This window comes from Sciurus carolinensis, unplaced genomic scaffold (genome assembly GCF_902686445.1).
Source record: "Sciurus carolinensis unplaced genomic scaffold, mSciCar1.2, whole genome shotgun sequence".
Classification (NCBI taxonomy): domain Eukaryota; kingdom Metazoa; phylum Chordata; class Mammalia; order Rodentia; family Sciuridae; genus Sciurus; species Sciurus carolinensis.
Window position 1 is genome coordinate 916,203 of NW_025920144.1, and position 12,246 is coordinate 928,448.

The 12,246-nt window shown below is 41.2% G+C and overlaps 1 protein-coding gene across 1 annotated transcript in view; it reads right to left on the minus strand.

Annotated features, from left to right (window-relative positions):
* Nucleotides 1-11,918, minus strand: part of LOC124974346 (F-actin-uncapping protein LRRC16A-like) — a 76,730-nt gene extending 64,812 nt beyond the window's left edge. Inside the window, exon 1 of the mRNA XM_047537680.1 lies at nucleotides 11,808-11,918. Coding sequence (XP_047393636.1) covers nucleotides 11,808-11,918 — 111 coding nt within the window. The remainder of the gene's footprint in view (nucleotides 1-11,807) is intronic.
* Between the last annotated feature and the right edge of the window lie 328 nt (nucleotides 11,919-12,246).

Sequence of the window (12,246 nt, forward strand, 5' to 3'; positions counted from 1 at the left end):
ATTCATCAATTGAAGGGCATCTAGGTTGGTTTCACAATCTGGCTATTGTGAATTGAGCAGCTATGAACATTGATGTGGCTGTGTCACTGTAATATGCAGATTTTAAGTCCTTTGGATATAGGCCAAGGAGTGGAATAACTGGGTCAAATGGTGGTTCTATTACAAGTTTTCTGAGGAATCTCTACACTGCTTAACAGAGTGGCTGCATTAATTTGCAACCCCACCAGCAATGTATGAGTGGATCTGTTTCCCCATATCCTGGCCAACACCTATTGTTGCTTGTATTCTTGATAATTGCCATTCTAATTGGGGGTGAGATGGAATCTTAGAGTAGTTTTGATTTGCATTTCTCATTGAAATGTTGAACTAGAGATGTTGAACATTTTTTCATATATCTGTTGATTGCTTCTAGATCTTCTGTGAAGTGTGTGTTCATTTCCTTAGCCCATTTGTTGATTGGGTTATTTGTAATCTTAGCATAGAGTATTTTGAGTTCTTTATATATTCTGAAAATTAGTGTTCTATCTAATGTATGAGTAGCAAAGATTTTCTCCCACTCTGTAGGCTCTCTCTTCACATTGCTGATAGTTTCCTTTGCTGAGAGAAAGTGTTTTAGTTTGAATCTCTCCCAGTTATTGATTCTTGCTTTTATTTCTTGCACTATGGGAGTCCTGTTAAGGAAGTCTGATCCTAAGCTGACATGTTGAAGATCTGGACCTATTTTTTCTTCTATAAGATGCAGGGTCTCTGATCTGATTCCAAGGACCTTGATCCATTTTGAGTTGAGTTTTGTGCAGTTTGAGAGATAGGGGTTAATTTCATTCTGTTGCATATGGATTTCCAGTTTTCCCAGCACTATTTGTTAAAGAGGCTGTCTTTTCTCCATTTCATGTTTTTGGCACCTTTGTTTAATATGAGAAAACTGTATTTATTTGGGTTTGTGTCTGTGTCCTTATTCTGTACCATTGATCTACATGTCTATATTGGTGCCAATAATATGCCATTTTTGTTACTATTGCTTTGTAGTATAGGTGAAGTTCTGATATTGTGATACCCCCTGCTTCACTCTTCCTGCTAAGGATTGCTTTAGCTATTCTGGGTTTCTTATTCTTCCAGATGAATTTCACAATTGCTTGCTCTGTTTCTGTGAGGTACATTGTTGGGATTTTAATGGGAATTGCATTGAATCTGTATAGCACTTTTGATAGTATGGCCATTTTGACAATATTAATTCTGCCTATCCAAGAACATGAGAGATATTTCTATCTTCTAAGGTTTTCTTTAATTTCTTTCTTTAGTGTTCTGTAGTTCTCATTGTAGAGGTCTTTCACCTCTTTTGTTATATATATTTTTATATGAGGAATAGGCACCTCCAAATTAATGTAATATTAACTGAAAACAACCCATATAAAACACATAAACATAGATTCAAGAAGCTGAGTGATCACAAAAAAAAGACAAACTTCAAATAAAAACTAAATGCATCATTATAAAACTACTGAAAACCAAAAATCTAAAGCATCGAAGGAAAATGACATCCTCCAATCAGAGGACACTATATCCAACAAAAATATCCTCAGGACAAAAGGCAAACTGGAAATACCTTCATATAAAGGAGAAAATCCATCACAAGCAGAAATGACAAGAAATACCAAAAGGAGCTTTTCAGGCTAAATGGAAATGGAGCAAAAACTGAAAATTTCATGTGTTTTGTTGATAGCTACTAATGTATGTGCTTTGACAAGACAATACAGTAAACTAAGAAAGAGGATGACATGGATATAATAAGGAGAACCAGCACAAGAGAAGTGTAAGGAATTTCCCAAGATGACAGAGAAAGGAAACCCCAGGATAGAAAATGTCCCTCAAGCAGAGGGCAACCTCTAGATTGGAGGATGGCAATTTAGATTGGAAAAGTGTCAAAAGAAATAATATTATAACCAAGATCACTGCACAGAACTGCTGTAGAAACAGACACATGGAACAGAATAAAGAGCCCCAAAATGAATATATTTATGATCCACTGATCTTCAACAAAGATGCCACAATAGGGAGAGCACAGTCTCTTCAATAAATAGTGCTAGGAAAACTGAACATGCAAAAGTATGAAATTAAGGCCATATTAAAAAATCATCTCAATATACATTGAAGAGTTAAATATAAGACTTGAAAGTGCAAAACTATTACAAGAAAAAGAAAGGATAAAGGTGTATGACAGTGATCTGGGCAAAGATTTCTTTGGAATATGAACCTCAAAGCATAAACAACAAAAACAAAAAAAATTCAAATGAGATTGCATCAAATTAACCAGCTCATCAGAACAGCAAAAGAAGCAATCAATACAAAGAACAGACAGACACATATAAGGAATTCGAGCAACTCATGAACAAGGAAACAACCCTATCTTAAAATATATAATTTATGTATATATATATATATATATATATATATATGTTATATATATGTGAATAAAAAAGTTGAACTCAGAAGTAGAAAATAGAATGGTCGTTTCTAGGAAACTACTCAGAAGTAGAAAATAGAATGATCGTTTCTAGGAAATAGGAGGTTAGGAGGGGTTGGGGAGATGTTTTGTAATGCAGAGAAATAAGTTCAAGAGACCTACTGCATATCAGGGTAACTACAGTTAATGAAAACATATTGTATACTTGAAAATTGCTAGGAGAAATTTCAAGGGTTCTTACCACAAAAAAATAGGAAGTATGTGAGGTAATGGGTATGTCAATTAGTTTGATCTAGTCATTACACAACATATACATACAATTGAACAAATAAGCCAATACGTGTAAATAATGGGAGTCAGGTTTGTCAATGTTGAAGAAATTACAAATATAGAAAGGCTAGAACTGCAATTGAATTGGAGAGTAAAATAACATAACAGAGTCGCCCGGTTCAGCTGCTTGTTCTTGTTGTAAAATCAGCGATGGACCCATTAGAATCCGGGGGATCTGATGGTGATTTCTGAGCTGCGTTCCTCTCTGCCTGTCACCTGGGAAGTTTATGCGAGATTTGATCAGAATTTCACAAAACCAGGCAGAGTCTGTGCAGAGCTGTCAGATGAAATAAGTTGTCAGTGATGATTGTGTGAATTTGTAAATATTTATGAATTCACAAGCTATAAATGTGCAGCTTTTGGGAGGGCAGAATCTGCTGCTCACCAAGTCACAGACTACTATGAATATTTACAGAGTCCCCAACCTACTAATATTAGTTCTTTGTGCTCACGAAGAAGCACTTCTTGGGGATTGTAACCCTTTCTGGGATAAAGCATCTGAGGGAAAAGAAATATAACTAAAGGAATAACCCCCCCAATAAAAAAACTCATAAAATCTCGATACATTTGTCTGGCGTTTGAGATTCTCCGTGTTGGCACCGCGATAAGCTCCTTGTCAGTCACGCTAAAGCTGTTTGCTGAGTGGGTTTTGAAACAAGTTGGATTGAACCAACTTGAGATGGCAGGTGGTCCAAAGACCAATTTTTTTTTTAAGCTCTTGCTCAGTGACCTGCCTGCACCAAGACCTTGAGCAAGTGTTTGGGTCCCTTGAAAGCCGCTTTTCCCAAGGCAGCCTTTCCCAGATTTGGCTCAGTTGTACTCCTGTGGTGGTTGGCGGGTGGGTGCTGAGCCTGGGCCCCTCGTTCTGTCTTTCTCTTTGTTAGAGCTTGTTAGTGAGCTCCGGGGAGATGTGGGACACGGGGACGCACCTGTCAAAGGAGAATGAAAGAGAAGCCCGGAAGGAAAGGGTCCCGATCAGGACAAGCCACCCAGCATGGTGGAGAAGCTAGGGGAATGGCACCCTGGGCCACAAGCGGTGTGTGACGTGGGGCGAGGGCATGACTCTATGCATCAGTCAAGGTATCTGAGAAATGGGAATGATCAGGGTGCTGCCCCCCGGGGCTGCTCCGACCAGGGCTACAGGAAGGAAGATCTGGGAAGCTTCTGTGTGTGTTACACAGATACAGGATCAGGGTCCAAATTCCCCACAGGTGCCACTTAAGCCACAGGAGGGTGCAGGAGCCCCCCGGTGTGGGCCCTGGGAATCTGACCTCGCTGGATGGATGGAAGGATCATCTCAGGGAGCCTCCAGCAGCCTGGGGACAGAGAATGTGCAGGTCCTGGTATTGCCCACCGTGGGTCTCTTTGGGAAGCTGCTGAGACAGAACCCATAGCAGGGGCCAGCCTCTATCTGTCTCTGGCTTTTTTCTTGCGGGGAGTACTGGGGATTGAACTCAGGGGCACTCGACCACGAAGCCACATCCCCAGCCCTATTTTGTACTTTATTTAGAGACAGGGTCTCACTGAGTTGCTTAGTGCCTCACTTCTGCTGAGGCTGACTTTGAACTCCAGATCCTCCTGCCTTGGCCTCCCGAGCCACTGGGATGACAGGCATGCACCACCGTGCCTGGCTGGGAAGGCAGGATGTGAATGAAGCAGATCAGGCTGGTCCTCAGGTCCCGATGTCAACTTCACCAAAGCACTGCTGGGCTTGAGAGTCCCCAGGGGGGTGAGGGTCCACCCTGACACCACGCCCACGTCCAGCACCCAGTTCAGCCCAGAGTCTGCGCTTCACACGTGTTTGTCAAGTTAAGTTTTATTTTACTTATTTTTAGAAATACAGCAGTCCTTCCTGATCCTTAAAAATCTCAATTTATAAACAGGCATGGCAGGGAGCAATTATTCACATTATTCAGGATGTCTTCATTTTATAAAAAGGATTTACATCAGGGTTCCATTAAACAGCAAGTCCCTGTAGTGCATTTAAAAATATGAATCAATTTATAGCTTGGAATTTCACACACGCTTTCAGAAGTCCTTGCTGAATAAAGGGAGCAGAAGGCACGTCATTCATTCATTCCCTTTCCAACAAGCGATTATTGAGCACCTAATATGTCAGAGCTAAATATCATGGCCCCAGCCCTCAGATGACACTTGGTCCAGTGTAGTAGAGAGAACATTAATTAATTGATGAGTTTTCCAATTTGAGAATGAATTAGTGCTTTAGAAAGAGAAAGGTGACCTCCCGGCCTTCAGGGTAGGGAGACTTTCCTGAAGAAGGACAATTTGAGCTGGGTTTTGTGAGATGAGTAGGAGTTCACCTGTTAGAAATTGACCTAGTATTGAAAGTTTTCCCCAAGTTTAGGACCTTACATGTTTATGTAGATATTTATTAGTCATCAAATTCCATATGCAAATACTGTTTGTAGGCAAATGAGGCAAGTTTTAAACTCTTGTCTCATTTGGAACTTTTGCAAATGTTTTCAGTTTCTCTCAGTTGATTCTATAAACAATAATGGAATATGTACACAAAGGAATATTACTCAGCCATGAAGGAGAATGAAATTATGGCATTTATTGGTAAATGGATGGAACTAGAGAATATCATACTAAGTGCAATAAGCCATTTCCAAAAAACCAAAGGCCAAATGTTCTCCTTGATATGTGGATCGTGACACACAATAAGTGATGGGGAAGGGAAGAATAGTAATTCATTGGATTAGACAAAGGGGAATGAAGGGAAGGGAGGGGGATGGGAATGGGAAAGATAGTGGAAGGAATTGTCATCCCTCTCCTATGTTCATATATGAATATGCGACCAGTGAAACTCCACATCATGTGCAACCACAAGAACGGACTCCTCATTAGAATCAGTTATGCTCCGAGTCTGTATAATATGTCAAAATAGACTCTGCTGTCATGTATATCTAGAAACAAAAATAAAAAGCAATGTGAGGTGAGAATGGCATGGAGCTTTCTTTTTAATTTTTTTATTTAAAAAAATGTGCTCTCACTACAAAAAAATACAAGCAAGCAAGACATCCATACGACCTAAAGTTCCACTCCCAACATGGCCGAGATAAATTGCTCAGCCTTTAGTTTACAGGTTCTTTCTCTGGGTGCATGTGTAGTGTGTTAACAAAAATAAATAGTTTTCAGTTTCATGATTTATAATCAACCTTTTAAAAAATATCACCCCACACAGGGAGAATACAGACCCACTGCCCTTCAATATTTTCCTAAGTTGGTTTTGACCTGGCTGTGTGCTTAGCACTCATGCATCTATTTTATTTAAAAATCCCCCCATGTTGAATGACTACGTTGTTTCCCACTCTTTGAACTAATGTAAATAACATTACACTGAATATCTTCACAGCTCCATTTTTGCTGTGAATTATTTTTTCCCCTCCAGTTACTCTCCTTCCACCAAAAAATAGACCAAGTATAAGACTCTGAGGGGAGAATGCAAGTTGGCCAGTGACCAGGCACCCAAAGCACTGAGCAGTCCTGCAGTTGGGGTTTTTGCAGAGTCTGTTCAAACCTGAGAGAGCAAGGCTGACCCCACCCCATAGGCAGGAGGCAGAGGGAACACAGCCACCACCCAGGGTCCCGCCACCTGCCACCAGCCACACCTTCCTGGCAACAGTGGCTGCATGAGCTCCCCTCTGTCCCTCCTCTCATGAAGCCTTCTTAGAAGGGCAAGCAGGTTCACAGCAGTCCATGACCTGGCTTCGGGGCCACGTGACTTCTGGATGCCTCATAATTAGTCACTGAATGAAGAAGTGGAAAGCGGGGAGGGAGGAAAGCAGAAAGGGAGGATGAGTGAGAGAAGGAGGACATTTTCCATGGAGATGTTGAGGGATGGATGGTTGATGATGGATGGATGATGGACAGACAGGTGGACAGGTGGGTAGGTGAGCAGATGGGAGAGGGAGAGAGGACTGAGGACCTGGAAGTTCCTTAGACCCCATGCTTCTGCCTCTGTGTGGGTCCATCTTCTTTATTCCTTGCCCCAAAATTTCTTCCAATACTGGGAGATGGAAGTGTTTTAACAAGAGCCAGCAGAGAGCAACACACTCTCCCTTCTTAACATTTCAGAATGGGGAGCAGTAAGAACTGCCACAGCCTCCCTGTTCTGGGAAAAAAATAAAAATGACTCCCCTGTACCCTCCTCTCCACTTCCTGTCTCCACTGGAAGTGGTCACTGCCCACGTCCTGGGCATGGTAACCTAGGTGCTGTACCCCGAGACTCACTCCAGCCCTCCTGGGCGCCGGCCTCCCTTCCTATCTCACACCCACAGACTGGTGGCCACCTTTGAGAATCAGAGCCCAGAAGATGACAGTGAACTTGTCACAATGATCACAGGAGATGGCAGGATGGAAACCGAGCCAGTGTTGTGCTGGGGTTCAACCATCAAGATCCACCAAGGAGATTTCAGCTTCCCAGCACGTCTTGCAAGGATGACCTCAGATCCATCTGTTCCCTCTCACAGTGAGCAAAGGCCTCCGTCTTCACAGGGGAGTGGCTGGCTCTCACCCCTTTCCTCTTCCCGAAATTGGGCTGGGTGGGGTTAGCACCAGGGCGAGCCCGGGGAAAACTGGCAGCCTGTGGTGTCTGCTGCCTGCGAGGGTTTGGGGGTCTCACTTGCAGCTCAGAGTCACACAGTTCAGTGTCTCCCATGGGCCTCTGTGGAGATGGAGCTGTGTTGTTGATGTTGAGTGTTTATCCTGAGCATGCAGAGTCATATCAGACGTGGCTTAGTCTGACAGAGCTCACAGCTGGAACATGGGACGGGGTGGCAGACACACAGACAGTCAGATGTGGCCACATGAAACATGACATCGTGGGGGGAGATGCATAAACATGGGGCAGCAGCATTGAATACAGCCTAGAAAGTTCCATGAGTTAAGAGGTAGATGGATGGAGGGAGGTGTGCCCAGTGACTCTCTTGGAAGAGGCAAGCATCCCTTGAACAGTTATTGACTTGGGTGCCTAGCCCAGGTGTCCTTGAGTCTTAGAGACAGTTCCAGAGATCCACAGGGAGGACAGGAAGCACCAAGGAATTCGTCTGCCCCAATCCAATGCAGCTCCTCCCTAAGGACCCTTAAGAAATGGAGTATGGATACCCCAGCCCCCTCCCTGCTCTGTGGAACAGATGAGAGGTCTCTCCACAGAGTTGCCTAGAAGGTGTCTGCAGGATAAGGCCCCATCACCCATGGTGACCACTGGCTCTATATTCTGCCCCCAACTCACTGGCCTGCCTCTCCCACTCCTCTCTTGGGGCTTCCTGGGATCCTCCCCCAGAATACATCTTGCCCTTGAGTCCCTGTGTCCAAATCTGCTCCTGAGAGAACCAGAACCAGGACACTAGGGCAGAGGGAGAACCATAGGTGGAAAAAAAAAACTCATCATTGAAAATTGAAATTGAAATTGCAGGGTACAGAATGTATTATTTGTAGACTGGTTAGGATGCCCCCATGAAATTTTTAGATGGTTTCATTCACCACATACATGCTGTGCATTTTGTTTTTATGATACTTCTCACAGAATACATATCCTGAATTTCATGAAAAAAAAGTTTCCAGAAACTGGTTCTCTACTACCCAATTGTTCAAGTTTAATAAGATGAAAAGGGTATCCTTTCAAATTAATATTAAAAAAATTTATTAAGGAAACTACCTTGAACTTTAATAATACAATGACTTTTTCCAGGGTAGATTCAATACGGTTGATAGGTGTTTGATCCTTTCCAAGAATTTTGTTATTGGACACACTAAAAGAATATGTTTATAGTCCATTTTACCTATAATACAGTATTGAGGAATTATTTTAAAAATATATTATTGTATGTTACTATACATAAGAATACTGCATTTTCTCTAGGTTTTTACAGAGAGATCCCTTATTTCCAACCTTAACCATTTCTGCCATAAAGTCTGAAAACCAAAGTCATTTCTGTATATTAATTGTCTCATAATATGGAGTTCCAAGACAGAAAATTCCTTTTCCCCCTACTTGGTTCCCCTTAGTCTTTTATTTAAAGAGGGGGAAAATATATACACATACACATACACACACACACACACACACACACACACACACTTCACAGTCACCTCAGTTGTCTTTTTACAGAAAATTCCCTATAGTTTTACTCATTCAAATTTCTCTTCAGCTGGCATCTCCTTCCTTTTATCTTAAAGTAATTGTTTCCTGTTTACATTAGTGACGATTTGTTTTAACTTAGACATTCTGTTGGCTTTCTTTTACACAATGTGAAGAGGGTATTAGTATGCCCCAGAATGTCACATTTTGTTTTCATTTCAGCAGCACCTCTGCCCCCTCTCCATATTCCCCTCAAATATTTACCCTGAATGTTCACATAATCTTAATCTCCAATGTGAATCAAACACACCTCCTGTTATTCCCTCCCCATCAACTAAGCATCACTCATCACTCTTTCTTACTGACAATAACAGAAATGATGAGAATCTCAAAGATACAAGGGTCACTAGTTTCAATTCTCAAGAGTAAACTTATCCTAAGTCCCTCCATAGCTAAAAATACCTAACATCTTAATTGTTCCCTCAGGGTGCATACTAACTTGCTTCCTGTCTCAGTAAATGGGACATACACTGGGGGAGGAAAAGTTAGAAAGACAGAGGTTGGGATACATTTTCAGGGCTTGGAACACTACATTATGAATTAAATGAATTAATCAGGCAAAAAGGTGTCCTGAAAGGTTATTCCATGAGGTGAATGATGTAACTACAGTTGTCCAGAGGTGGTTAAAAGCACTGAGGGCCAGGAGAATGAGGAAAACAAGTATTTTGAGAGTCTCCTCAAGTGGTATTAATAAAGGCATGAATCAAGGGGACTGTAGAGAAGAAGGGATAGAAAGGAAAGAAAAGTATTCCCTGAAGTTTCACAAAACCCAAGGAATCATAGTTGAGTAATTTCAACAAATACATACTACTATGATGATCCCCATTTTTGTTTAGTAGCACATTCAAAGAAAATTCTTTATAAAATGAAAGTGATTAAGACATTCAGAATGATGAGTTAAGAAACTTCAGGATTTGCATAGTAAAAAAATAAATGGGAAAAGGAACTGACAGGCTGTGATTTTCCAAAAGCAAAATTCAATTTTCAGAGCAATTTGAAAATTTACAAACTTCTCTGAAATTCCTTGTGATTTTTTTTCCATTTCACTAAAGGCAACTTCATCTACTGCTTTAGTAATAAATGCAAGGGAATTAATTCAGACTGAAAGTCACTTATGCCCTTTTAGTTTTTATCAAAATTAGAGTTTTGTAGGACAAAAATATATCTGCCAAAGTATTCTAGTTTACCAATGTCTTTAAAATAGTAATGACCTATTCACTGCTCCTGACCAAAAACAATTTTAGAAAGCTGACTGGAAAAGTAGGAAGACATCATTTTCTCATTCAACATTACTGCGTACATAACTATGCTAGACCATATTCTGTACTAGAAACAGGGAATGCTTAAGTAAGAAACAGCCTTTACATAAAGAAAAGTCTGTTAAAAAAAATCCCTAGGAAAGACATACAAGAGAAGTAAACATCCAGAATGGCAATGTACAACTTATGAAAAATAATTAAACTTTGGGCACAATTCAACTTTCATTATTTCAGTGCATTTAAATTTTCATAGCAAAAGGAAAGATTTGCAAAAAGGCAAGTATACAAATTCTTACTGGTAACAACTTTCCAAGAGCTAGTTTGGTACTACTTATATAATTGTCGAAGGATCAACTTGACACTTAATTCACATTTTTGGAAGGACAAGGTAATTCCAATAGAAGAAAAATAATGACTAAAAGCATTCCTACAACTCTCTATGTGGTTTGCGCCAAGTCAATTTCCTCCTCTATTATATCCTCAATTTTTCTTAATACCTGTTATTAACTACATCAGATATTAAAATAACAAATGCACGATATACTGCTAAAAAATTGGAGGAAAAGTTTTACATAAACCCGAAGTTCAGTATTATAAATTAGCTTTCATTAGAAAACTTCACTCTACATAACAAGGCAAAAATATCTTTTCACAGAGTCCTTGTCACTGAAAAAAAAACTTTAGGTTTTCATCAATTCATTTAATAAGTGTTTGTTGAGCACCCACAACGTGCTAGGGACTATTTAAAAATCTGGGTCTAGGAGAGTGAGGAAAATGGGCAAATTTGTGGAGCTTAATTGAATTAAGAATACCTTTAGGGCTGGGATGTAGCTCAGTGGTAGGGTGCTCGCCTAGCAAATGTGAGTCGCTGGGTTCAATCCTCACTACCACATAAAAATAAATAAATAAATAAAAGTATATTAAAAAAAGAATACATTTAGGAAAATAGGAATTCACTGAAGAGGTGTTATTTGAGCAAAGACCTAAAAAGGTGAGTAACTGAAATGAGGAAAGCACACTTCAGGCAGAGGGAACAAAAGTAAACAGGTCCTCAACTCAGCTCACATGTAGATTAGTAAAGGAACAGCAAGGAATCTTTTGAGGCTGGACTGGGCACAGAAAAAGTAGTAAATGGGGTTACAGCAGGGAATAAAACAGTGTAAGGTCTAGCAGGCTAGTTACTGTAAAGACTGATTTTTATTCTGAAGAGACAGTGTGTCTTTGGATGGTTTTAAGCAGGGAAGTGACATCAGTGACTTTTTAATAGTTGGACAATTAACTGTAAAATTAGCATGTTTGGAAACAGCTACTTTAAGTCAAAAATATTTTAAGAATTTAAAATGAACACATGAATTTGGGAGGAAATCAAACAAAACATGAACAATGGGTCATATTAAAAATCCCTAGCTGCCCGTGAAAGGGACAGACTGATCAGAAACCAGGTGTGACAGCTTAACATTTACTGGCAACCAGATTTTCTGCGATGTTAACAGACCCCGATAGTGAGAAAAACTAAAGTTTTCAACAAAATCACTTGGCCGCTGATGAACCCGAAAACCCCTCCGTTTGACAGGGCATGTGTTTAAAGACTCACCTTCACCTCCTGAAGTAGGTGGGTCCCGGAGTGCCAAGCCATCTGGGGAGTGAGACTCATGAGCAGGAAGAAGGCCCTCCAGTGATGCAACGCAGCTGCCCAGCGGAGCATGGCTTATCTGGTCTACTGGCTGCCACAAGAAATTCAGGGCGCCAACCTCCAGGAGTCAGGGTTGCCTTCACCTGGCAATCGCATCTCCCACGGGTGACAAGCGGACTCCACCCTGAGCGACAAATCACCATCGGGCCACCGAGTTTCCCAGACACCTTGTAAGAAGCTGCGATTCCATCCACCAGCGGGCCTGGGAAAGCCCCCAAGCAGACGCTGGTGAGAATGGTCCCAGTGGAAACTCCCCGTCAAGCCTTCCAGACCCATGCACCTGGCCCGCAGGCCGCCACAGGCCCCCAGCATGTCCCGCGTGCAGGGGGAGAGGACCGCC